At 39.3% G+C, this 26,031-nt stretch overlaps 1 protein-coding gene across 2 annotated transcripts in view; it reads left to right on the top strand.

The window, feature by feature from the left end:
- IGSF3 (immunoglobulin superfamily member 3) overlaps positions 1-26,031 on the top strand; it is a 139,450-nt gene that overhangs the window by 94,331 nt on the left and 19,088 nt on the right. For both annotated transcript variants that reach the window (XM_074188534.1, XM_074188533.1), the window contains 2 exons: positions 1,507-1,908; positions 7,895-8,299. In XM_074188534.1, coding sequence (XP_074044635.1) covers positions 1,507-1,908; positions 7,895-8,299 — 807 coding nt within the window. The remainder of the gene's footprint in view (positions 1-1,506; positions 1,909-7,894; positions 8,300-26,031) is intronic.

Below are 26,031 nucleotides of genomic sequence, written 5' to 3'. Positions count from 1 at the left end.
ATTAGACAGGGGCGGCTAGGTGGTGCAGTGGATAGAGCACTGGCCCTGGAGTCAGGAGTACCTGAGTTCAAATGTGACCTCAGACACTTAGTAATTACTTAGCTGTGTGGCCTTGGGCAAGCCACTTAACCTCATTGCCTAGCAAAAACCTAAAAATAAACAAAAAAACCCCAAAAGAATTAGACAATACGTATGAGTTGGAGGTGGATGGATGGGTGGATGGATGGATGGATGGATGGGTGGGTGGGTGGGTGGTAAACCAACTCATTCAGTGAACTCTAATTGTTCAAGTCCAAAAGGTATTCCCAGACCCCATGTAAATAATGTCCAGACTGTGTATTGCTCTAAATTATCTGCACTGCTGCCCTCCTTTATTATTGTAGGTTTTCAAGAAATAACTGTTAAGAAAACTCCTCCAGGGGTTTTACCACCTTTTTTCTTCTTTCTAACTGTACCTAGGACGAGCAAAAAGAAGGCAAGTCATTGATGTATGACTTGTCTTTTATTTGACTGAAGCACAGAATGAAGAAAGGGAAATCCGAGGGACTGGGTAAAATAAGGAAAATATCAGTTTCTCAAAAGCAATTTTAAATAGGAGTTTCAATTTTTAAAAAATATTAAGAACTGAGGGGCAGCTAGGTGGCGTAGTGGATAAAGCACTGGCCCTGGAATCAGGAGTACCTGGGTTCAAATCCGGTCTCAGACACTTAATAATCACCTAGCTGTGTGGCCTTGGGCAAGCCTCTTAACCCCATTTGCCTTGCAAAAACCCAAAAAACCCCAAAAAACTAAGAGAAAAAAAATTAAGAACTGAGGAAAAAAACGTTTCATTTCAGTTGTATGGATAAGCAGAGGAGGAGCCTTAAACGTGGGGGTCCAGCAATCACTCAGTCTTGAAAGCTAACATCTCTGCATAAGGGGATCCAGGTTTCAAGTAGTGCCTTGTCTGGATGACCTCAAAGATCATTCCCAATTCCGATTCTGTGATTTTAAAGCAAAAAACAATCACTGAATCTAATGCCATTTATTACTGAAGATCAGAAATAACCAAGATGCCAGTATTTATGTAGTGCTTAAAAGTTTGCAAAGCCCTTTATATGTATTCACTGCCATTCCATTTGATCCTCACAGCAACGTTTTGAAGTATTATCCTCATTTCCCAGATAAGGAAACTGAAGAGAGCATTAGTGACTAGCCCAGTGTCACACAAGATTTGAACTCAGATCTTCCTAACTCTAAATCCAGTGCTCTCACCCCTGACACTCCCAACTCCCTATGAGTCGTCTCTAAAGTAACGATATCATTTTGGTCCTCTTCAACAACAGAGGACAAGAACCAACTACCCAAGAGTTAAAAACAAGGATAACGGCCACAAAGTCAGTAAGAATGTTCCTTGTTCTTGTCGCCCCTTCTGGATGTTAGAAATATCTTTTATTATTGTCACGGGGAGGGGGAGGTCAGTGGATACGTATTGCTATCTTCCTGTTACTCTCTCCTCCTCTTCAGAGAGCAGCATCTCAGTGGAAGTAACCAGCAATGCCAGCACCATCCTGGAGGGAGAGAACCTTCACTTTTCCTGTAGTGTACGAACTTCGGACAGAGCCCAGGGTCGCTTTTCAGTCATCTGGCAGCTATTGGACAGACGGAATCGGCGAAGTAACATCATGTGGCTAGACAGAGATGGCACGGTGCAGCCTGGCTCTTCCTATTGGGAACGAAGCAGCTTTGGAGGCATCCAAATGGAACAGGTGCAGCCCAATGCATTTACTTTGGGCATCTTTAACAGCAGAAAGGAGGATGAAGGCCAGTACGAATGCCATGTGACCGAGTGGGTACGGGCGGTGGATGGCGAATGGCAGACGGTTGGAGAACGGAGGGCTAGCACACCTGTCTCTATTACTGCTCTGGGTAAGCATTCATAGGGAGAGTGGTTCAAGCAGCTACTTCCAATCCAAGAATCTACCTTCTGACTTTGACAGTGAGTGGTCAACAGGACTCTATTATGGCTATTTCTTCTCTGTGTGTTCTCACCCCTGCTTTGTAGCCATGTTTTCCCACACATTTTTCAGCTGGCTTTCTTGTTTCTGTTCAAATGCATTGCAAGGCTGCTACCTAAAAACTCCATTTCCTTATTAGTATAAAATAAATACCTTGAGATTTGTGAATGCCCAAGAATATTAGATTTAGTTCTCATGTGGTAGTTAAGATGGCAGTCTGGTAACATTTATCTGTCCAATACAATCAGCATATTGGATTTTATAAGACTGGCCTGCTCTGCCAGCAAAGTAAATAGGCCTGCCAGTTTTGGACTGATGGATGCCCGATTATGAAATCATTGGCCTCAAGCAAGGCTGTGCCCCATTTCCTGCGTAGGACCACACCCACTCCTAGAGGTTGCCCTGGGTAAGCCCTTTGATAGATAGAATTTTCCATAGGTCAGACAGTGTCTTTGCTTCCTTTCTCTCAAGATAAGCATGAAATTGACTTTCTGAGCATTTAATCCAAAAGCTTGACCTGTTTTCTGGCATAATCACACAGCCCAGATTTCTGCTACGGAAACTTCTAGTGATTAAGACGCTTGATCAGCTCAAATGCTGAAAATGGGCTTTAGGCTGAGGCAGGGCTGGGAAAGATAATGTGATGACTGTCCCATTTGTCTGAAGGTGGCAGGTTACACAGGTTGCCCCGTGTAGTCAGGAAAACATAAGAGGTGGAAGAAGAGGTAGGATTAGTCATTCCACCATCTTGAGTTGTTTGTCATTCCACTGTTTATCTAGGATTGGTGAAGAAGAGCCCCCATCACTTTGGAGCCAGGATCTCTGGGACTTGGTTCTTTATGCTGATTAACCCTGCCACCTAGAGTCATCCCTCCCCCCTACCTCTCCAGTGTAGGCATTCTTAAGGAAACGATCTCCCCTCCCAAGACAGCTCTTGGGGAAAGGTGGGATGGGGAATAGTAACCAGTGTTTGAAAGCTTTCCCCCTCATTTCAATACAAATATTTTAAAATCTATAAACCAGTAGGTCATTTACGTTTGGGTACCTTCTTCCCCTGTAGGAACATGAAGGTAGACTTGAGGATCAAAGAGATAATAGATGAGGAAAGTGCTTTGAAAAGTAAAAAGCCCTAATAAATGTAAGATGGCATGATCTAATTAGGTCAACTCAATTTCAATGAACGCTGTGTTCTCTAATCCTACTGAGTGCCTGTGAGAAGTACCAGAGGCTGCTATAGATGCGAGAGAACTTTCCACAGAATATTATTACATTTCTCACACACCAAAGCCCTACTTTCAGCTTGTGATGTAGTTGGAGTGCTGGGTTTTGGGGTTTTTTTTTTTTTTTTGGTATTTTTGTTTTTTTTCCTAAGGATATGGGGATTCAAGATGGAGAATTGCAGTTTCTGACCTTCATTTGTCTAATGGGGAATCTTCAAAAAATACTTATGCAAACATAGCCACACACTCATTCCATTTCTAAGTGTTTTCATTAACAAGTGAAGGTCATTGCCACATAGGATTTTTAGTCTACTAACATGAAAATAACCATCATAAAGAATGTTCACTTAAGAAATCTTGAATTTTCAAGAAGATGCCAACCTGCATTGGCAAAAGGGGGTGTTATCTCCTTCTCAGCAGGATCTAGGTGGGCACAACTGACAGTCCTTATTGCCAAGGAGCCCCCAGAAATCTTTTTTGAATTAAGTATCTTTGTACTCATTAGTGTAAGTATTTGCACTCTTGAGTGTGCCAAGCCCAGAGGTGTTTTGTCATACCTTTTAGAAGAGGCTAATATTCTGCATTTCATCATAGGCTGACATTTCTCTTTGCCCAGAGTAGAAATATAGAAGTGGTTTTTGTTATTTTTTTCTCTCAGAGCTCATATACATGGCTCCTGCTTTGTTTCTGCCTGCTTTTATAAAATACTTGAATCTTTTGCTTACAATAAAGATAGTGTAGCGGCAGCTAGGTGGAATAGTGAATAGAACACTGGCTCTAGAGTTAGGAGGACCTGAGTTCAAATACAACCCCTGATACCTACTGACTGTGTGACCCTGGGTAAGTCACTTAACCCTAACTACCTCCACAAAAAATAATAAATAATCATAATAGAAATAGTGCGATGAGGTGAAGAAAAAACTGCCCTCAAAGCCAGGAAAACCTGGGTCCCACCCTTTCACCTATGGGCTTTGTGACCCAAGGCAGGAACTTAACCTCTTAGTATCCTGGTAACTTAATAAGGATAAAAGTTGCAGAGAAAACTATACTAAGGGGACAAAACAATCTGCTCTTTAAGAGCTCCCAGTTTCAAGTAGTTTTGGAATCTCTATGATATGTTATTATTTCTTAATGCCAGTGACACTTATGATGCCATGCTAGGTTTTTCAAGACTCTTGAAAAGAGGGGAGGCTAGGTGGTGCAATGGATAGATCATTGGCCCTGGAGTCAGTAGTACCTGAGTTCAAATCCAGCCTCAGACACTTAATGATTACCTAGTTGTGTGGTCTTTGGGCAAGCCACTTAAGCCCATTGCCTTGCAAAAAAACTTAAAAAAAAAAGACTCTTGAAAAGGCCAAATCTATTGGGACTGGATGAACATAAACAATTATGTACAAACTAGATAGAGAGAGGATAAATTAAGGGTAGTCTTGAAAAGAATGTAGGGCAGCTAGATGGTGCAGTGGTTAGAGCACAGGAACCAAAATCTTCTCTAATTGGGCAGTTTAGCCTATACCTGCCTCAGTTTCCTCAAATATAAAATTTGGATCATAGTAGTACAATCCCTGGGTGGTTGTAAAGATCAAATGAGATAATATTTGTATAGTAGGAGCTTAATAATTGCATATTTATTTCTTCTCCCCACCCCGAACTTACCTTGATAGTCCTTGAATGACAGAGATACAGTCTATCACCAGTTCTCTTTCTAATTGTAAGGAATTATAACAATTTATTTTTCATTGAAGAACACTGGATCTCTTCCATGCCTTGCTAGAATTTTAGTGAGGTACAATAAGGCTTCCTTACCCAGCACCAGTGAAATTACAGGACTTCTTGCTATCCTTAACCCTATGGACAAGGCTTTTTATTCTTAGTTTTCATAAACTTTAATGTATTGGATTATTTGGTGTTTTTAAGAACAGCCATATTTTTGTTAGTTGTTTGCAAATCGATTTATTATTGATCCGCCATCTTGTTGAAGGACCAGGACTCATTGTGGAGGGGTGAGGGGCCGGTCCAGTCATCAGGCATTTATTTATTAAGCACTTATTGTACACTAAGTACTGTGCCAAGGACTGGAAGAAAACAATACAATAGTGTAAATAAATAGACTTAAACTTATAGATTGTAGCTAGGGCTGGTTTCTTGGATCCAGTTCTACTTAGCTCATATAGGATGGGCCAATGTATTCTTTTTTTTTTTTTTTTTTGGTTTTTTTGCAAGGCAAATGGGGTTAAGTGGCTTGCCCAAGGCCACACAGCTAGGTAATTATTAAGTGTCTGAGACCAGATTTGAACCCAGGTACTCCTGACTTCAGGGCCGGTGCTTTATCCACTGCGCCACCTAGCCCGCCCCCTGTGCCACCTAGCTGCCCCCAATGTATTCTTAAAATCCAGGTGTCTAAATGCCCTGAGCTATTGTGTGGTCTTTTCCAGTCTGATAGAAATAACAATAGCTAATATTCCTGTATCACTTTCTTGTATTATTTACAAATCCATCCTCCCAACCCTGTGAGGTCAGTGGTATAAGGAGTCTTCTTACTCCTCTGCCCATTTTTTAAAGGAGAAAAATGGTGCTTGGATAAAGTGACTGACCCAGGAAGACAAGGCTAGTAAATGTCAGAACCCCGGATTTGAAACTTAATATCTGGGCTTCTCCCTTGACTAGAAGGATCTGAGTTCAAATTTGAACTCAGAGACTTACTAGCTTTGTTACCCTGGCTAAGTCACTTAATCCTGATTGGCTCCACAAAAAAATAATAATATTAATCTAATAATAATGACAGCGAAAGTGTGATTGTAGTGAAGAGGTGTCTTCAAAGCCTGAAAAACTACAGTGCCACACTATAGAATGAAAGTGGGAAGCGACTAAAGATTCCCAACACTATCATCCTAATGAATCATAGCTAGGCTTTAGAAGAATTACTTATTCAATTAGGATTGCTGCTTGAATAGCTACAGTCTGTAAGATTTATGAAATATTCTTATAATGGGATTCAAATGGTAGGACAACTGGCCAATAAATGCCTATCCCAGGGAGCATGCCAATATTCCTTGCCTGGTGCCAACCCATGTGGTGGATTTTGGGGCAAGGACTTCCAGAAAAAGAATGGCTGATCTACCTACTACTGTAGATGGAAACATTCTGGATTTGTTCCCCACTGACTTACTGTGTGATGAGAGAAAATCTTATTGGTTATTGAGCTGGAATTTAATATTTTCCCTTCATATATAGAGGTTTTTTGTTTGTTTTATTTTTTTAGTCAAGGCAACCGGGGTTAAGTGATTTGCCCAGGGTCAGACAGGCAAAACTCAGGTCCTCCTGACTACAGGGTTGGTGCTTTATCCACTGCTTCACCTAGCTGCCACAATACTTTTTCTTCTTACTGGCCATGTGTTATAAAGATGAATCTCTGAAGCCTTTTCCCTGAATATCCCAAAGTAGAAATCTGGGCCTCTCCATTTCATGCCATCATCCCATTCAGTAGTAGCAGGTTCTCCAAGCATTCACCCCACGCATACTTCGAGGACTTTCCATTAGCTAGTCCTTCCCTTTCCCCCAATATTCACATACCATAATTTCTACTTTTTACTCGCAGGAGAGAGCCACTTCTACAAAATCCAGTTTGTCGACAGCTGATGCATTAAGTCTCCAAGGAAAAAGTAGAAGGGGCAATATCGAGAGAACTAGAATTAAACTAAGCTAGTCAGAGGGAGAGAGGCTCCATTCTGTCTATGTCCTTTTTTCTTTTCTTCCCTTCAATTAAGAGAGAAATGCATAAAATGAAAGAACCCTTATTCTCTCCCCAAAAGGAGAGCTATTGTTTTCCCACTGAAGTTTTCAAGTTGGTTAATCCCCGGATCCATTCTAAAGTTTGTTTGGAATTTCTAGTTTTGGGACTATTCTGTATCCAGGTCTTAAAAGCCTTTGTGATAAGAATCAGGCTTAGCCAACGTGGAACTCCTGGTCATTGTTAAAAGACTTCAGCTAGGGCAGCTAGGTGGCACAGTGGATAGAACACCAGTCCTGGACTCGAGTTCAAATGTGACCTCGGATACTTAATAATTACCTAACTCTGTGCCCCTGGGAAAGTGAATTAACCCCATTGCCTTGCAAAAAACAAAAAAACAAAAAAACAAAAAACTAACACAAAGATTTCAGCTAAGTACTTTATTGTGGGCCTTCTAGAATAGATGCCACACTGTAAAGGCTGTCCTTAGACTCTGATCTCTAAGACCACAGGGTTCAGTCTCCAAGATGGACAGGACCATTGATTTCATCCAATCCCCATAGACTTGGCCATTTCAAGACTCTTGACAGAACTAACGTGACACCATAATATCATTGACACTAAGGAGTAATAACATTACATAGGAAACAAAAGGAACCAAGAACCATAATTATTTTTCTCCAGTTCCAACCAGGAGACTCAGGGAGGTCTCCTAAGATATAGGGACACTAAGCTTGAGTCAGAGGTACTGAATTCAAATCTCACTTTTGATGATGACTAATGACCTTGGACAAGTGATAAAAGCTCCCTGGACTTTAATTTCTCATCTGTGAAAGGAGAAGGTTATGACACTAGGGTCCTTTAGAGAGCCTATAGACTTCCTTACCCAAGTGAAATGGTTTCCATAGAGTCTAAAGTCTTCGTTCTTTTTTCCTCTCTCTCTCTAGAGACTGGCTTTGCTGTTACAGCTATCTCTCGCACTCCTGGCGTGACCTACAGTGAGTCATTTGACTTACAGTGCATCATCAAACCCCATTATCCATCCTGGGTCCCAGTGTCGGTGACTTGGAGGTTCCAGCCTGTGGGTACCATTGAGTTCCACAACCTGGTGACCTTTACCCGGGATGGTGGCGTTCAGTGGGGGGAGAGGTCCTCTACCTTCCGAACTCGTACTGCCATTGAGAAGGCAGAGTCCAGCAACAATGTACGTCTGAGCATCAGTCGGGCCAGTGACACCGAGGCCGGCAAGTACCAGTGTGTGGCTGAGCTTTGGAGAAAGAATCACAATAGCACCTGGACCCGTTTGGCAGAAAGAACATCCAATTTGTTGGAGATAAGAGTGCTTCAGCCAGGTAACAAGAGCTTTTTACTTTTATTACAGTGTCTTACATTCTGGAAACATAGGCCCAGTGGACCCAAATAACCTCTTCTATAAAACTTTCAACCGAGCCCTTTCTGGTCCATAGAAATAGAAATTTGTGAAAAGAGTACAGATAGTGGAGTTGAGTTAAACTTTTACCTTTGAACCTTGAACAATTGAATTTGTGTGCCTTGAGCAAATCATTGGGACCTGGACCCAAATACTACTCTGTAAAATAAAATGATAGCTAAGAACAGAGATGTCAAAATTAAATAGAAACAGGAGCTATATGTAAGCATCCTTTTAGAGTTTAGAAAGCTACATGTTAACATTATCTGGTGCTATTGTATTCTAACTATCTTCTTGAATGTTTCCCAAATACATTTGAATATGATTCCCAATGCAATGTTGTATGTTTGACAAAGCTGAATTGGATGATCCCTAAGGTCCTTTCCAGATCTAGTGCCAACATTCCTTATTTTAAGGTTCTAGCACATTCATCTTTGACCCATTGAAACATTAATTTATACTTGTCTTTCATGGATGGTGATGATTGATGTTGTTTGTCTTTTGTTTCTGAAGAGAATCCTGATATCAGGGAGTTGATAACATGATGTGCAAGTGAATTGGATTTAAGGGCCTTACTCTTTCTTCTGGTGCCATCTTGGTCCAATGACAAGCAAGATATGAATCAAGATGACTGGAGACAGCCCTGTAGATCTTGGCCTTTTTAAAACTAAGGTCTTTGCCAGGTCTCAGTTTAACTGAAGCAAGGTCCATTCAGTGATTAAGGCCATGGAAGCTGTTAATGATTTCTCAAGAACTGTAATATACTTGAATTAATCAGCTTCAGTTATTAGCGAAGTGTCGAAAAAGAGAATATTCTCTATATTGGTTCATTATACCCTCTGAGAACATTTGTGTTACTGAGACATTTCTAAGGCCGCTAATACAAAACATAGTCCAAGTGACTTGAATGTGAGTTTGAATTTATTTTGTGCCTTTTTTCTTTCTAATTTAGACTGTGATGTAATTGTTGGGGGAATTTCCCATGCCTAAACAGAGCTGATGACTCATCTAAAACTTAGAGCCAGGGCCAGTAGACAATGACCCAAAGGCCAACTCAAACCCACCATATGGTCCAGAAGCTAAGTAGGGTTTTTTATTTTAAATAAATTAAAATTTTTTTATTAAAAAGGCATTTTTAAAATAAATTTTTAAGTAAAATTTTATTTTAAAAAGTTTTTAATAAAATTTTTTTTAAAAGTTTAATTTTTAAAAGTGTTTTTTATTTTAAAAAGTTTTATTTTAAAAGGTTTTGTTTTTTAATAAAATTTTATTTGAAAAAGGTAAAAAGCATTCTCAATTTAGATGACACAATGAATAGAGTGCCAGGCCTTGGCAGTAAGGACTGTCATATGTTGGTTAACCCCAGGACCTCAGTTAGCTTTAAGCATGTAGCAGGTGTTCATAAATAATAGGCCAGTTGATTTAGATGAAGTGGGGGAAAGAGAGGAGATGGGTTTTTTTTTGTAAAGAAATTTTGGGGTCTATATTTATATATTTGGAAGAATTATTGGACTCCTTTGTGAGGAAAGTCTTTTCTGATTAGGGGGTTGAGTATTTTACTAACAGGTTCAGAAACATTTTAATAGTTATAGACTGTTAGATTCTGTGAGTTTTTAGAGGAAACCTGGTTCAGCCACATCATTTTACAAATGAAAAAACAGAGGCCGGAAGTAAGTCGCCTAAAGTCTCATAGCAGTTAAGGCCAGCCAATAATGGTAGCTCACATCTATATGACACTATGTTCCAGACACTGTGGTAAGTGATTTTTATCACTTATATTTCACAACAGTCCTGAGAGGTGAGTTCTTTGATTATCCCCATTTTACAGTTGAAGAAACTGAAACAAACAGAGCTTGCCCAAGGTCACAGGTGGGATTTGAACTCATCTTCCTGGCACTATGGCTCCAACTTGCTTCATCTAAGAATCAAACCTCAGGTCTTCTGACTCACACATCTTATACTCTTCTTGAGTCCAAGAGAGATTTTGGAAATGATTTTTAAAAATATTTTAAATCTGTCATTTTTTATCCTCTTCATTTTCAAATCTCTCTATCCCCTATTCCTATATTCCATGTAGCAAAAGAAAGTAAAATGAGTGAGGGGCAATTCAACAACATTTAACTAACATCTAATAGTTCCACACCCCCAAATCTCTATTTCCACAAAGGAAGAAAGGAGGTGAATTTTCTTACATTTTCTTTGGGACTTTGCCTGGTTATTGTAAACACACAGTATTCTGTCCCGGGGGAAGGAGGGTTATTTTCCTTCTTTCCATTTATATGGTTTTAATCATTGTATATATTATTTTTCTTGATTCTGCTCACATCACTATGCATCAGTTATCAAACTTCATTCATCCCTTCTTACAGCACATAATTCTCTCAATTTGGGGGGTTCCACAGTTTGTTTAGGTGCAGCTAGATGGTGCAGTGGACAGAGCACTGAATCTGGAAGACTCATCTACCTGAGTTCAAATTTGGCTTCAGACACTTACTAGTTGTGTGTACCTAGAAATGTCACTTCACCCTGTTTGCCTCAGTTTCCTCATCTGCAAAATGTGCCGGAGAAGGAAATGGCAAACCCCTTGTCTATTTCTGCTAAGAAAATCCCAAACAGGATCAGGAAGAATCAGATAATATGGAAAACCAGTAGTGACAGTTTTGTCATTTCCCAAGTAATAGGCAATACTTGTCTATCATAACATGTTTTTGGTGTATGTAAGCAGTCATTCTGTCATGTGCTTAGTTTTGTGTTCCACTGTGTTATTAAGTACGAGGGTTTCAAAGAAAGGCAAAAATAAAAATCCAACCCAGAATTTAAAACAAAAAATAATCCCTTTTCTCAAGGAGTTTACAAACAATGGGGGAGACAATCTGGAAACAACTACAGAGATTTTACAGATCGAAGAAAAGGATTCTTGCAGAAAAGAGGACTTTAGCTGGGACTTCTATAAAGCCAGGAGGGAGAAATGAGGAGGGAGAAGATCCCAGGCATGTGCAACAGCCAGTGAAAATGATCCAAGTTGGTGAACAGCAAGAAGTTCAGTGTCATTGGATCATAAAAAAGGTGGTGGGGGAGTAAAGTGTGAGAAAACTGGCAAAGTAGAAAGGGACCAGATTATGAGGGGTTTTCAAAAAGTGAAACAAAAAGATTTTCTGTTTGATCCTGGAAGTAATAGGGATCATTAGAGTTTATTGAAGTCAGGGGGTGGTGTGAAGGGATCTTCTATGGCTTGATCAATTGGATAGTGGCATGCAGATTGGAGTGGGGAGAGACTTGAGGCAGAGGGGCCTATTAGAAAGCTAGTTTAGGTATGAGTTGAACAGGAATGTTTTTCTTTAGAAATTCTGAGAACAGGAGATTCCTGAAGTAGAATCGTGACCTGTCTAGATGAGGACTGCACCAGCGTAGTTGTAATATCAGAAAAGAGAAGTGAGGAAGCTGATATTACCAAAGTAGTTTCAAGACTTTACAGTTGATTGAATATGGGGGTAGTGAGAGAGAGTGAGAAGTTGAGGATGACACCTAGGTGGTATCCTAATAGTAAGAGTTAGGAAGAGTCTACATGAGAAATTTTCTTCTGTCTTTGTCCTTCTTGATGGATATATGCTTAATAGCAGTCTCTGGATCAAAGAGTAGGAATGCGTTTGTAATTTTTTAAAATAGTTCTAAACTGCTTCTGGAAATTATTTTTTAAAATAAATATTTTTAAAAAGAGTTTTAAATTTTTAAATAAAAATAAAGGAATTTTAAAGTTAATTTCTTATGTCAATTCATTTTGTTATTGGAATGGCAGTGAGAATTAGTTGACAAAAAGTGTTATTTCAGTGTTATTTCAGAGTTCCAGAGAGAGATCCAGAGAGAGAAGATATGAGAATAGTCATTAGGTTAGAAAACTCAGGAAAATTTTAAATCTTTGAAGACAGGGACTGTTTTGAATTTTTTGTCTTTGTATGATAGACATGTGATCTTTGCTGAATGAAATTAAAACTGATGGGAAAATTGAGAACCTAAGTTCCATGGTTGACTTTGAACAAATCAGCTTCTGTGTTTGAGTCTTTGCAGTAAAAGGAGGGTGTTTATGTAACAGTGTTTATTAGAAAATATGAGAAATTAGTGCATATATATTGTATTTGAGGCATATACATAAAGGTGCAGGAATACAGCTAGCTGGAGTTAAGTTAGGGACTTGGGGAACCGCATTACTACTAAGGAGTGTCAGGCACTAGGGAGGATGTATCCCATTAAATGTGGTTGTTCCCACTTTATTAAATATTTATGCATGGAACACTTAATATATTCCAAAGTGTTTCATATTCACTTTCCCTATTATTCCTCATACCCATCCTGCTTAGAAACTGGTGTCCTCATTTTTTGTGCTGGGGTGAGGAGGGGAAGGAAGAAGGAAGAAATAATTTCCCCTAAGATCACACATTTGCATGTTCTCTTTCTGGTTTGTCTGGGTTTTCACTTTCAAATATTTTGCCTTTTTTTGTGTATTTGAGGTGTCAGAAGAGAACAACCTCCTCATACTGCTTGGAGTTTGTTTTTGTTTGTCTGGTTGATTGTTTTGGGGGGGAGTGAGAATGAAGGAAGGGAAATCTTTTTGACTTAATATATTTTTTAAACCTCATACATTTTTTTATGCCAGTGATTAAAGCCCCCCCCCCCCACTGCACTCTGGAATAGTGGGTCCTAGCTGTGATTTGTGGAATTCTTGAGTTCCAAAAAAGCACCTTGGTGATCTTTTGTAGTTTGTTAATAGAACATATGGTAAACGGATGCTTGCTTTTCCCTAAGGCATCTTCGATCTTTTGGAATTTTAGGTTATTTGTTTAATTTTGTTTTGTTTTAACTCATCCACCTTTCCTTTCTTTTAATGTAAGAGTAATTGCCTTCCTCCTGCATCTTTCTCAGTGCCTTGCTTATTCTCTGTCCCTAAGTACTTTTGAGTGTTTCTGATTGGATGGTAGTTTGATTTCCACTGTTGCATGGTTGTTTGATTTCCACTATTGGATGATCATTTGATTTCTGCTATCCCTTAACCTCCCCTCTACTCCTTGGCCATCTTCTGACTTTCAGAGTTACACAGAAACCCAAGGTATGTATTGTTGCCTATCTTATCCTATTCCCTGAAGGGCCACCATGAAATGATTTCCTCTAAAAGGAGCTGTTTGCCTTGCTTCCACATCTGCATTGACGGAGTATGACCCTGCCATACAGAAGGATATTGGATATGGCACGAACTCGGGATAACTAATCATTTGCCTTATTGCAGTTCATAGGCTCATAGGTTTGTAGCAGGAAGTGATCTTAGAGTCCATCTGGTCCAATATCCTTATTTTACAGCCGGAAGACTGAGACTTCTGGAGGCCTTGACCAGGATTGAACAAGAAGAAAGTAGGTGATAGGGGCCAAATTCTGTTTCCAATTCCAAATACAACACTCAAGTGCTCTCAGATGCATGACTCAAGCTTTAAAATCCGCTTCTGCTGACTCTTTGCTTGAATCCTCAAATAAAATGAAATTAAGAATTGGGAGTGTTGAGACAGGGGTAGTTGAATGGGGAGGAGTGGCACACTAATAAACCAACTTCTACTCACTGCCTACTTCAAAGGATTGGGTCCTTTCTTACCAACTCACAACGGATACCCCCAAAATTCCTTAGAAACAAGTGTAGGTCCAATGGGTGGAGTCCAACTTGACTCCCACTCTTCAATCATTTATGGTCGAGCCCCTAAGGGAAACTGTGTATGAAGAATTTTTTTTTTAGGTTTTTCCTAGGCAATGGGGTTAAGTGGTTTGCCCAAGGCCACACAGCTAGGTAATTAGTAAGTGTCTGAGGTCGGATTTGAACTCAGGTCCTCCCAACTCCAGGGCTGGTGCTCTATCCACTGCATCACCAGCTACCCCAAAGAACTTTTTTTTTTTTTAAGCCAGGTTGACACATTTTGATTCCCGATTATTTTTTACTCTTTTAATTTTGGAACCTCAATATCCCTCTGCTTTGGGCCAACACAAAAGTCACTCTCCCACTGTGTGTCTCCAAACACAGAAGCAATAAGAGAAATGTCAGCACTCATTTTCCAAATGTTTACGACCAGATCTTGGTCTGGCTATTAAATATTGCACATTAAAATTGACAGAGCAATAAACAAGCTTATACTTGGACAGCCTCCGGTGGTAGAAAGCTACCCTGTCAGTTGTTGCTTTGCTCCTGGGACTTTGCTGATGGGCAGTCGGGATGAATATTTAATATCCTGTGGATGTTGCCAAACCGGTTTTCTTCTGTTCCTTAATGCTGATTTGGCTGTTTGGGGGCTTTTCCTTCTTCCAGCGCATGTGATCCACTGACTCCTTTGTCACAACTGGATACACTGACTACCCAGTCACTTGGATTGTACCAAGCAGGCACCTCCCCAAGATCTGATACTCACTTTCCTTAGCCTCAGCTTCTTCTAAACTAGGAACTTTCCCCATCATTTCCTCTCTCTCTCTATTCTAAATAGTTTAAGTTTCTTTTCTGCACAGACCTCAATGGCCCCCTACCATGGCTTCATCTGTTAGATTTACTGAATACACTTGGATTTGAATTCTGCCTTAGATACTTAGGTCTAGTTCAAATCCAGCTTTAGAGATTTAGCATCTAAAAACTAAACTCTGGACAAATTATTTAACCTAGCTCCCTTATTTAAAAAATGAGAGTATGAGCGGCTAGGTAGCACAGTGGATAGAGCACTGGCCCCGGGGTGAGGAGGACCAGAGTTCAAATTTGGCTTCAGACACTTAATAATTCTGTAGCTGTGTGGCCTTGGGCAAGTCACTTGACTACCCCCCCATTGCCTCAAATAAATAAAAAAATTTTTAAAAATTTTAAAATGAGAGTGATAGCTTCTACTTCAATTGATTGTTGTTGTTATCGCCATTCAGTTGTTTCAATCATATCTAACTCTTCATGACCACATTTGGGATTTTCTTTTTTCTTTCTATCTTTTAGGGTTTTAGGGGGTTTTGGCAAGGCAATGAGGTTACTTTCAAAGTTAATTAATTATTAAGTGTCTGAGGTCAAATTTGAACTTAAGTCCTCCTGACTTCGGGGCCGGCACTCTATCCACTGTGCCACCTAGCTGCCCATTTTGGGTTTTCTTGACAAGATGCAGGAGTGGTTTGCTATTTCCTTCTCCAGTTTATTTTACAGATGAGGAAAAACTGAGGGAAGCGGAGTTAAACTAGTAAGTGTCTGAGGCTGGATTTGGACTCTAGTCTTCCTGACTCCTAGCCTGGCTCTGTAGTCATTGCACACTTAGCTGCCCTCATTTGACTGTAGTGTGCATCAAATGAGATAAGGAAATATAAAGCAAGTTGACAAACCTTGTCAAATGGTATCATCATCATCATTGTCATCAGTGACCTGGGGCTTCTGAGCAAAGTTACTCAACATTGAAGCTGCTGCTGATGTTAGTCAGAACTATATGTGAAGACAGGTGAAGCAAGACTAGTGCTAGCATCTCTGTGGCTTCTTATAATTCATAAGACAGTTAATGTTTACTTAAAAAACACATTTATAAACTGGAGGATGACCAAGATAGTAATGGAACTTGACCCATATCATAGAATTGTTTTTAATTTTTTTCAATCAAATATCTATTCCCCCCCTATTTTTCCCTCTATCCCCCACCATCAATGGGAAGAAAAAGGGAAGGAAGACCTTTTAACAAATATACACAGTTATAGTTTGGTTTTTATATACATATACACAATCAAGCAAAACAAATCTCCATGATGGCTATGTTCAAAAACCGTATGCTCCAATTTTCACCCTGAGTCCATCACTTCTTTTTTTCAGAAATGGAGAGCACAGTTTTTCACGAATCCTTTAGAATTTCAGTTGACCATTGGATTGATTGGGATTCTTAATTAAGCCTTTCAAAGGGATTTGTCTTTACAATATTGTCACAATACAACTTGTTCTCCTGGCTTTTATCACTTCACTCAGCTTCATTTCATAGAGATTGTCCCAGATTTCTTTGAAACCATCCCCTTCATCATTCTTATAGCCCAGTAGCATTCCATTCCATTCCGATACCTAATTTGTTTAGCCATTGAACATCATAAAATTGTCGGAAGAAAATGGAATTATTTTTCCAATATTTTTATGGACTCCTAGTGTTTGGATGGGACTCTAGATAGTCCTAACCTGAAAGGAGAAATTGAGACTTAAAGAAATTAAGTGCCAGAGTCACACAGATAGCAAATGGTAGGATGTTTGTAACTCAAGTCATCTACTCCAAATCTAGACTTTTTACATGAAGAGCAGCCAAATGTAGAAGAGTTTGGTCTTACTTTGTGTGGTTCCAGAGGATAGAACTGGTCATGGGGGTTGGTTGGGGAGAAGGAGCAGAAGTTAAGGCAGTAAGTACAGTGACTTGCCCAACAGAGCAACTGGTTACCTTATGAAATAGGGTTGTCCCTTTTACCAAAAGTCTTCCCAAAGAGACTAGATGATGGCCTGGAATGTAAGGATACTCTTACTTATGGTAAAGGGTTGGAATGAATGAGATCTAAAGTCTTATTTAGCTCAGAGATTCTTTGATTATGGAATATAGATACTTTATTACAGGCTTTGCTGTTGTTTGTCCTTTGTTTTCAAAGAGGACTATGACATCAAGGAGGTGATGCCATGACATATAAGAGAATAGTTTAGTGAAGGAGGGTTGTTTAGTGTCATCAACCTTACTTTCTCCTCCAGAGTCATCCAGTGACCACACATGGATCAGGATGATTGGAGATGGTCCTGGATGCAGTGAAAGACCTTGGCCTTTTTAAGATCTCAGTTTGACTGAGGCTAGACCCATTCTAATTTAAAAAAGTAAGTGAAGCAAAAAAGTGGATTCTTTTGCATAGTCAAAAAAAAGGAGAGTGAAGAAAAAAAGAAATGAAGAAGAAAAAACAGAAAATTTCTAAGAGGAAGACCTTCAGAGTCTCTGACCAAAAGAGGTGATGCCATGACATTCAGGTGAATTGGATTTAAGTGAGTGAGGTAGGGATATACAAGGTCTCCAGCCTCATTTTGTTCTCCCTAGCTATCCCAGTCCAATGACTATATTGAATTTAGGACTGGGGTAGAGGAGAGTAAGAAAGGAGAGAGAACATGAGATAATATAGACATGCTAAAAGAGATACAGAAAGAAAGAAAGAAAGAAAGAAAGAAAGAAAGAAAGAAAGAAAGAAAGAAAGAAAGAAAGAAAGAAAGAAAGAAAGAAAGAAAAATTCAGAAGATAATTCACTTTTATTGAAATAATCAGACAAATTGCATTACCCCAAAAATACACTATTTAAAAAAATTTATTTTTATAAAAAGATGGAATGATTATATGTCAATAACCAATGGGAACTCTACTGATATCTTCAAAATATCAAGAAAAATCTTGCAATATTTTAAGAGTGTTGGAGGAACACTGGGGCAGCTAGGTGGTGCAGTGAACAGAATGCTAGGTCAAGAGTCAGGAACACCTGAGATCAGATCCAGCCTTACTGGCTTGTGAACCTGAGAGATTCATTTAGTCTTCCATGCCTTAGTTTCTTCATCCATAAAACTGGAATAATATCTATCTCTCAGCATTGTTGTGAGGATCCAGTAAGAAATTATTTGAAAAACATTTATACCAGGGCCTGCCATTACAGTAGGCACTATATAAAAACTCATTATCATCATCATCATTGTCAAAGACAAGGGTTGTTCAGGGCAGGCAAGGTTTCTATCTATTTCACTGTAGAGAATATCCACATTAGGAAAACTGGAAGTTTGTTAGAATATTTAAGATGAGGCAAGGCTTCATGAAGGAGCAGTGGATATAGAGTCAGGAGAATTGAGTTTGAATCTTGATTCTTCCAACTGACTTTGTAACCTTTAGCAAGACATTTAATCTCTCCGTGATGTAGTTTTCCCATCAGTAAAATAAGAAGGTTGAACATGATGCCCTCAAAGGTCCCTCTCCCTTGAGTTCTTTAGATTTTATGATCCTGTTTGTCCTGAGTCCCCTTTCTGTCTCCCAAGACTGAGACCTCAGTTATTTTCTTATTCTTACTTGGTATCTGGTCAGGATACAAATAATTCTGCCATCTAAGCATGTGTAACTGCTGTATACTGGTGCTGTCAATAGTGTTAATATTGCATCCTCAGCAACAAGCAAATGTGGCAATTTAAGGAAAAAATTGTATTCGGGGCACTGGGGGAGTTCAAATTTTGTCTTTTGTAGGAGTTTCTAAGTTAGAGAAACATAAGACAAAGAAGACTATGAAATAAAATTTTAAGTTTGTGCTTTGGAATGATAAAGAAAATACTGTATGCTTAGCAGCTTGGGGATTGAATAGAAAAGTCATTCTGGGAATCCTAGAAGCCTTGGTTTGAATCCTGCCTTGGATTTTAACTACCATCATTGACCAAATCATTCAACAGTACTGAGTCTTAGTTTCCTTATTAGTAAAAGGGTAATTTATGTTGTTGGACCATAACCAGCCTCTCTGAACCTCTGTTTCCTTGTGTATCTGTGTGTGTGTGTGTGTGTGTGTGTGTGTGTGTGTGTGTGTGTACATATAACCAAAAAACCCTACTGATCTCAGTAGATTATTGGAAAGAATAGTGTGCAAATGGTTGAAAGGAGGATGTTGAAGGATGAGGGGACAGGAAATTATTGGTGGAGTAGCCATGGAAAACTTTCTGGTTTTTTTAGGTTTTTTTCAAGGCAAATGGGGTTAATTGACTTGCCCAAGGCCACACAGCTAGGTAATTATTAAGTGGCTGAGGCCAGATTTGAACTTGGGTGCTTCTGACTCCAGGGCTGGTGCTCTATCATCCACTGAGCCACCTAGCTGCCCCCAAGGAAAACTTTCTGGAAGAAGGGACATTTGAGTTGGATTCCAAAGATTCCAAGGAAGTTCATTGAGGCAGTTAGTCTTCTTTCTAGATGTGAGGAATGGTGTAGACAAAAGCATATAATTAAGAGTAAAGTGTCTAACTTGTGTCCCAGGAGCCAGCAGAGTGCCTGGAGGGGAACTCTTGGAGAATCTGGAAAAGATAATTGGATTTAATCTCGAATTAGGGCCTAGTTTATGCAGGGATTCATTTTGGAATTTCTCCAATGGAACAAATAGACAGGGGACAACTTAAAAGTAAAGCAGAGTACATTGTATTCCATCATTGAACAAGGTGATGCTACCATGAAAGTGATAAAATTTGGCCTCAGAGATTTCTGGTTTCATAGACTCTAAGACTAAGCCTTTTATTTGTTTGTTTGTTTGTTTTAAAATAATATACATTTATTAAATGTCTACTGTTTCAGGCACTATGGTAAGTGCTGGAGAGAGGCAAATATGAATCCCTGCTCTCAAAGAGTTTACAATCTAATGGGGACAGTTAACATACTATTAAATATAAACAAAGCAAGCTATATACAGACTGAAATTATAATGAATTACTTCTTTTAATCAATTGATTTTGTAGATTTACTGTTATAAATCATAATAGGATACATCAGCACATTGGCTCCAGCTAGCATCCCTTTTTACTACACTGTTGAACTCCTTTAAAAAAAAAACAAGCTAATAAGCCAAATTCCTCTTTTTTGATTGTTCCTAACCATTTGTATAACATAAAATTCCATGTCAATTATCTCAATTCTAATAACTTTTATAATGCTATAACCAATCAGAAGGAGTGAATATACAGTTTGATAACTGTCATGTCCAGCAGAAATTAATTAATTAAGCAAAAGTTAAAGAATCTTGTATTGCTTAATTTCTGATTAATTAATTAATTAAGGAAGCCCAGAAACTTTGCCTTGGCTACTCCACCAATAATTTCCTGTCCCCTCATCCTTAATTAATTAATTAATTTAATTAAGTAATCAGAAATTAAGCAATACAAGATTCCCTAACTTTTGCTTCCTCTTTACGGACTATAAAAATGCGGTGAACCACTCAGACTGTCTGGCATGTGTTGTATTCTTTTATTGGCAATTGCTAGCCTTATTAATAAATTAATAATTCTCAGAACTCTGTGCCTCAGTTTCTCTTTATCTTAAAGTTTGTTTTTATTTTTATCTCAATAATAGAATAAAAATAATTAACAGAGGAAAAATAATTATGAGGGGATGGAGAAGGATTCCTGTAGAAGATGAAATTTTAGTTAAGACTTAAAAGAGGTAAGGATGTCAGGGAAATCCACCCTTTCTCTACCATAAGATTGCCCTGAAGTCACTACTCTGTTTTGTGACTTTTTGGTTCACACTAGAATCTATCCAGCTAGACCAAGGTACACATGAGCCTTTTATTTCACAGCTATTTATTAAATCTTATTCTGTGACAAGCAGTAGATTAGGCACTGGAAGTAGAAATATGAAAGGGGGTGGAAAGAAGGAAAAAAAGGAGGGGCGAAGGAAGGATGGGTAGGAAGGGGGAAGAAAAGGAGGGAATTAAGGAAGGAAGGAAGGAAAGGAGGATGGAAAGAATGAAGGAAGGAAGGAAAGAAAAGAGTGAAAGGAGGAAGGGGGAAAGAAAGGAGGGAATTAAGGAAGGAAGAGAGGATGGAAGAGAATGAAGGAAAGAAGGAAGGAAGGAAGGAAGAAGGAAAGGGGGAAGAAGGGGAAAAGGAAGGGAAGGAAGGGAGACAGGGAGGGAAGGAAAGGAAAGAAGGGAGGGAGGGAAGTAAGGAAGGAAAAGAAAATTTCTTAGTGCCAATGTGCTTATATTCTAACAGGAAAGAAATGAAGTATACATATAAATATAAACCACATAGAGTGAATTATTAAAAATATTAAGCATAAGGGTTAAATACAAAGACATTTGGGAGTGGGAAAGGCTTCATGCAGAGGATAATGGCTGAGTATCATCTTGAGGGACTCTATGAAGCAAAGCAAAGGAAGGATGACATTTCAGGAATGGAAGACAGGAGATAGAGAATCATGTGTGAGAAAAGAAAGGTCATTTTCTCTGGGTCATGACATTCTGGAGAGTGCATGATGACCACTGAAGCTAGAAAAACAAAACCAAGTTGTGTAGGGTTTTGAAAGATAAACAGAGAAGTTTCTATTTGATCCTCGAGGTAATAGGAAGCCACTGGAATTGATTAAGTGGGAGAGTCACATGATTAGAGATGCACTTAAAGAAAATTACTCTGGCAGCGGTGTGTAAAATGGACTGGATTGAGGAGAGAGTTGAGGCAAGGAGACTAATTAGGAGACTTATTGTCATGGTGAGGAACTGAGCTAAAGGGGAGCAGTTTGAAGAGAGAGGAAAGTTCATATGTGAGGATAGAAATGGCAAGTTTGGGAAATTGAGTGACTGTATGAAGGTGAGAAAAGAAGATAATAGAGAAGTTATGAATCTTGAAAGCTTTGACAAAAATTGAGATGTTTGGAAGAGGGAAAGATAATGTATTCTGTTTTGGACGTGTTGAGTCATGTCTCTGGAATATCCAGTTGGTTGTGTGAGACTGAAGCTCAGGGGAGAGAACTATAGACCAAAGCATTGAGAGGAGAACATATCCAGGAAGAGAGGATAGTCAACAGGATCAAATGTATTAAGATAAGCCAAAAAGGATTTTGACTGAGAAAAGACCATCTGATTTGGCAATTAATCAATGGCTGGTTACTTGAGATGAAGAGAGAGTCTCAGTTGAATAATGAAGTGATCCCCAGATAGTCCGAATTTAATGAATTTAATAAAAGTGGTAGCCATGTGAGGAGAAAGAAGGTAGGTGGGTTACCCAGTCAGGAATGTATAACTGACTTAACTAGATGCAGGAATCTAAAGTTGGCCTCAGGCTCTAAAAGTAAACCTTGCTGGACTTGATGTGGAAAAGAAAAATAACCTGCTTGAAATAGGAGTTGAGCTCTGGCCTGCCTGTCAGGTGTGTGCCTTATTCCCCAAATATCTTTCTTTCAAATTTCTCAACACTTCACAATATTTTGATGTGGGGAGAATAAATGGAAATGACTTTAAAAAAATACATACACAACAAAAAAATGTTTTTTCTCTTTTGAGTCTTGCTTTCTGTGCCCAATGACTGTGTTGCTGTTTAGTCATAGGATACCAATTTAACATATGCAGTTTCTATAGCAATTGAGGTTTCCTTAGTAACGGCAGCAAAAATAATCTGGCCCCAATTAATAATACATTTTAAGGCTATTTCTACACTACACTAAACAACCAAATTATTTGGCAAAGAACCAGATAATTCAGATGGTATCATCTGTACTGATCTCATCTGCATATGGAATATTTGTTTGGAAAAGCTTTTTTAAAAAAGGAGGTGGAGGGAGCTGGTTGTTGCATGTGTCATAGGATGCTTGCCAGTCCAAAAAATCTGGATCGGTTAGCAGGTGTAGACTGGCAAGTTAGTATGAGCCAAGTTTCCCAGGCTTTCCAGCTTCCTACCAAAATCTGCCCTCAATTCCATAATATGCATTAGAGGCCTATCATTTTTCTGAGTAAGAAAGAAGGCATTAATTAATAAAAAGTATCAAAGCAGGACTGAGGCAGTGAGAAATAGGATTTTCTATAAAGAGATGTTTAGGACTTTGTCAGTAAGCATTTTTCCCCCAGCTTTATTGATGATGTTGGTTGGATGGTTTATGGATTGTCTGTTCTTTATAAGAAAATATGATTTGGGGGTAGCTAGGTGGCATAGTGGATAGAGCACTAGCCCTGGAGTCAGGAGGACCTGAGTTCAAATCCAGGTCTCAAATTCATGCTTAGCTGTGTGACCTTGGGCAAGTCATTAAATCCCCTTGCCTTGCAAAAATCCACCCCCATATGACTTGTTCTGCAGTTATCCTTATGATGAGGCACTGATATAATGAAGAGTGGTGGGTTTGAAGTCAGTAGAGACCTGAGTTCAAATGTTCATCACTGATACTGATGCTGTTACTTAAGGAATTCCTTATCTTTCTAATGGGGATATTTTTATCTTATATTACTTTTAGGATCATAGATCTTTGACTGGAAAGTACTTCACAAGTCAGCTAGTCCAACCCTTTTATTTTATAGTTGAGGAAACTGAGACCCAAGGAGGTAAAGTGAATTGTGACAGTCACCAGGTGGTAAGCATCAGAGGCAGGGTCTTCTGATTCTATTCTAGGACTAGTGTTCTTTTTTTCCCCGTGATATTCCTGTTGAGATTGTTGTGAGGATCAAATGAGATAATGATTATAAAAATTTGCTAGTCTTCCAAGTTTTGATTCACAACCCAGGGCTCAGATCCAACCACACTCTCACTCCTTCTCCTGACTCCTCTTGTGACCAACAGCACACATGGACTAGGCAGCTGCCTGGATTAAACACACACACACACACACACACACACACACACACACACACACACACTCCTCAAACACACAGACACACATATACACCAGTTGTTACTGTCAAACCATTTTTTGGTTCTCTAAAAGTAACTGGCCCTTTTGAGAATAAAGTTTGGACCATGAACAGCCCTTCATGCTAACTAACCAACCTGAACCAGCATTAAGAAAATCATCTGTTCTTTCTAAGTGTTCCCTTCTAGTTTTGGTTCCCATTCTTCCTTGAAAATCAAAAACTTGGCCAGAAGAGAATCCTGAAGCTTCATCAGAGCACATCTTTTTGTGCTAACTGGACTGGCACCTGGCACAGACTCAGTATGGGGCAGCCTGTAATCAGTAGTCTTGCCTTCTTCCCTATTCTACACGCAAGAGAGATTTGGTTCCTAAAAGTTAAAGCTTAACATGAAGAAAGAATGGAAACCTACTGACCTTGTTAAAAATGACTGTTTACTGGTCGCAGAGATGGCCATTAGAGCCAGCTTGTAAGAAGGAACCCACTGTGGTAATAGTTCTGTGTGATGGAGATTTAAGGGAATCTTATAATTATTTGCATACGTACCAGAAGGCAAATCAAATATTTAGGACTGGAAAATCTAGAGTAGAATTCCCTTTAGGTGTAACATGCTGGATTACCCTCATAGGGCCTAGTGAATAAAATGTCCTTTCCTTTTGATCCAGACATCCCACAGCTGAGCATCTATAGCAATGATAGGTGTAAGTCAATGATAGAAAGACCCCATGATACACTGTAATATTTATAGCAGTTCACTTGTAGCGGCAAAGAAGTGGAGACAAAGCAGATGCCCACTGATGGGGGGTAGCTCAATAAATTGTCAGGTGTAATGGAAGATTGTTATGCCTTGAGAAATGGCCCAAAACATGGTGTTAAATGAACTGATACAAAATGAAGTGAACAGAACCAGTAAAACAAGTACAGGACAACAATATAAATGCATCGAGTCCAAGGACCTGGTATCTCATGAAGTGCCATTACTGTTTTTACTGTTGTTGTTCAGTCGTTTCTAACTCTTCATGATCCCATTTGGAATTTTCTTGGCAAAGGTATTGGAGCTGTTGGCCATTTCCTTCCCCAGCTCATTTACAGATGAAGAACCGAGGCAAAGTTGAGTGACTTGACCAGGGTCATATAACTCATAAGTGGCTGAGGCCAGATTCCTGTTGAAGTGGTTCTAGGCAAATTATTTAGCCTTCCTCTTCTGAAAATCAAGCTGGTTAAAGTACCCTTGTGCCTCTCAACTTTGAATTCTAAAATTCAAGGACAGTCCTTTGTCACAATCCTACAAGAGTAAATGCCAGTCTTTGAATTTGTCTTTTCCTTCTTTTCCTGGTAACCCAGTAACAAATGACAGACCTGAAAAGATTGAACATGAACTGATGCTGATTAGAGACCAGTGGATGTTCCTTCTGTTTTTATAATATGAGGGAGGAAATTCAGGGTCTCTTGGGTCACAAGGAGCTAAACTGGATGGGTTAGAAGCTAGAAACTCAGCAGAAATACATCTTTGCTATCACAGCCATGATGTTTGAAATGCAACTTGAGGAATTGAAGGATCCCTCAAGGGTGTGACTAGTTTTCCTTCTATTTGTTCCTTCCCCATTCATCCACCTGGCTATTTCCCATGAGACAGTCCTAACCATTTTCTCTGATCACCTTCTTTGATTTCATAGGTCCAGGGATTTAGGGCTGAAAGACCACAGAGGGGCCATCATCTAGTTCAACGCTTGAGGTGCAGAAAAATGATTCACATGTAGATGGTCACATGAGTGATAACGTCTCATAGCTAGGATTCTAACCAAGGTCATTGGGTCATAGATCTAGAAAGGAAAGGAAACTTAGAGGCTATTTCAACACCCTAATTTTACAAATGAGGAAACCGAGGCCAAGGGAATCCAGGTAGTAGCAGAGATGGAATTTGAATCTGGGTCTTCTGACACCATCCTCCTCCTTGCCTTTTCCCAGAAATTATCTCCCATATATATATTTCTTAAGTGTCCATGGATCACCCCCATCAGAGCATGAGTGACCACGTCTTTTCCTTTATTTATAATCTCAACACTCAACACGGTGGACAGGCTTGGTACCGAGTCAAGTTTCTTTCCAGGGCTCTGTAACCTTCCTCCTCTACCATGCTACCTTTCAAATCTCATAGCTATCGTGATAACAGAGAAGTATGATTTCTGCTCAGTTCCTAGCCTCTAAACTTCCAGTTTGGCTCCTTGTGACCCACAATTCCCTGAATCTACTTCCATATATTATGAAAATAGAAGGAAC

The sequence above is a fragment of the Macrotis lagotis genome, chromosome 5 (genome assembly GCF_037893015.1).
Source record: "Macrotis lagotis isolate mMagLag1 chromosome 5, bilby.v1.9.chrom.fasta, whole genome shotgun sequence".
Taxonomy (NCBI): domain Eukaryota; kingdom Metazoa; phylum Chordata; class Mammalia; order Peramelemorphia; family Peramelidae; genus Macrotis; species Macrotis lagotis.
This window is presented reverse-complemented; position numbering and strand designations above follow the sequence as displayed.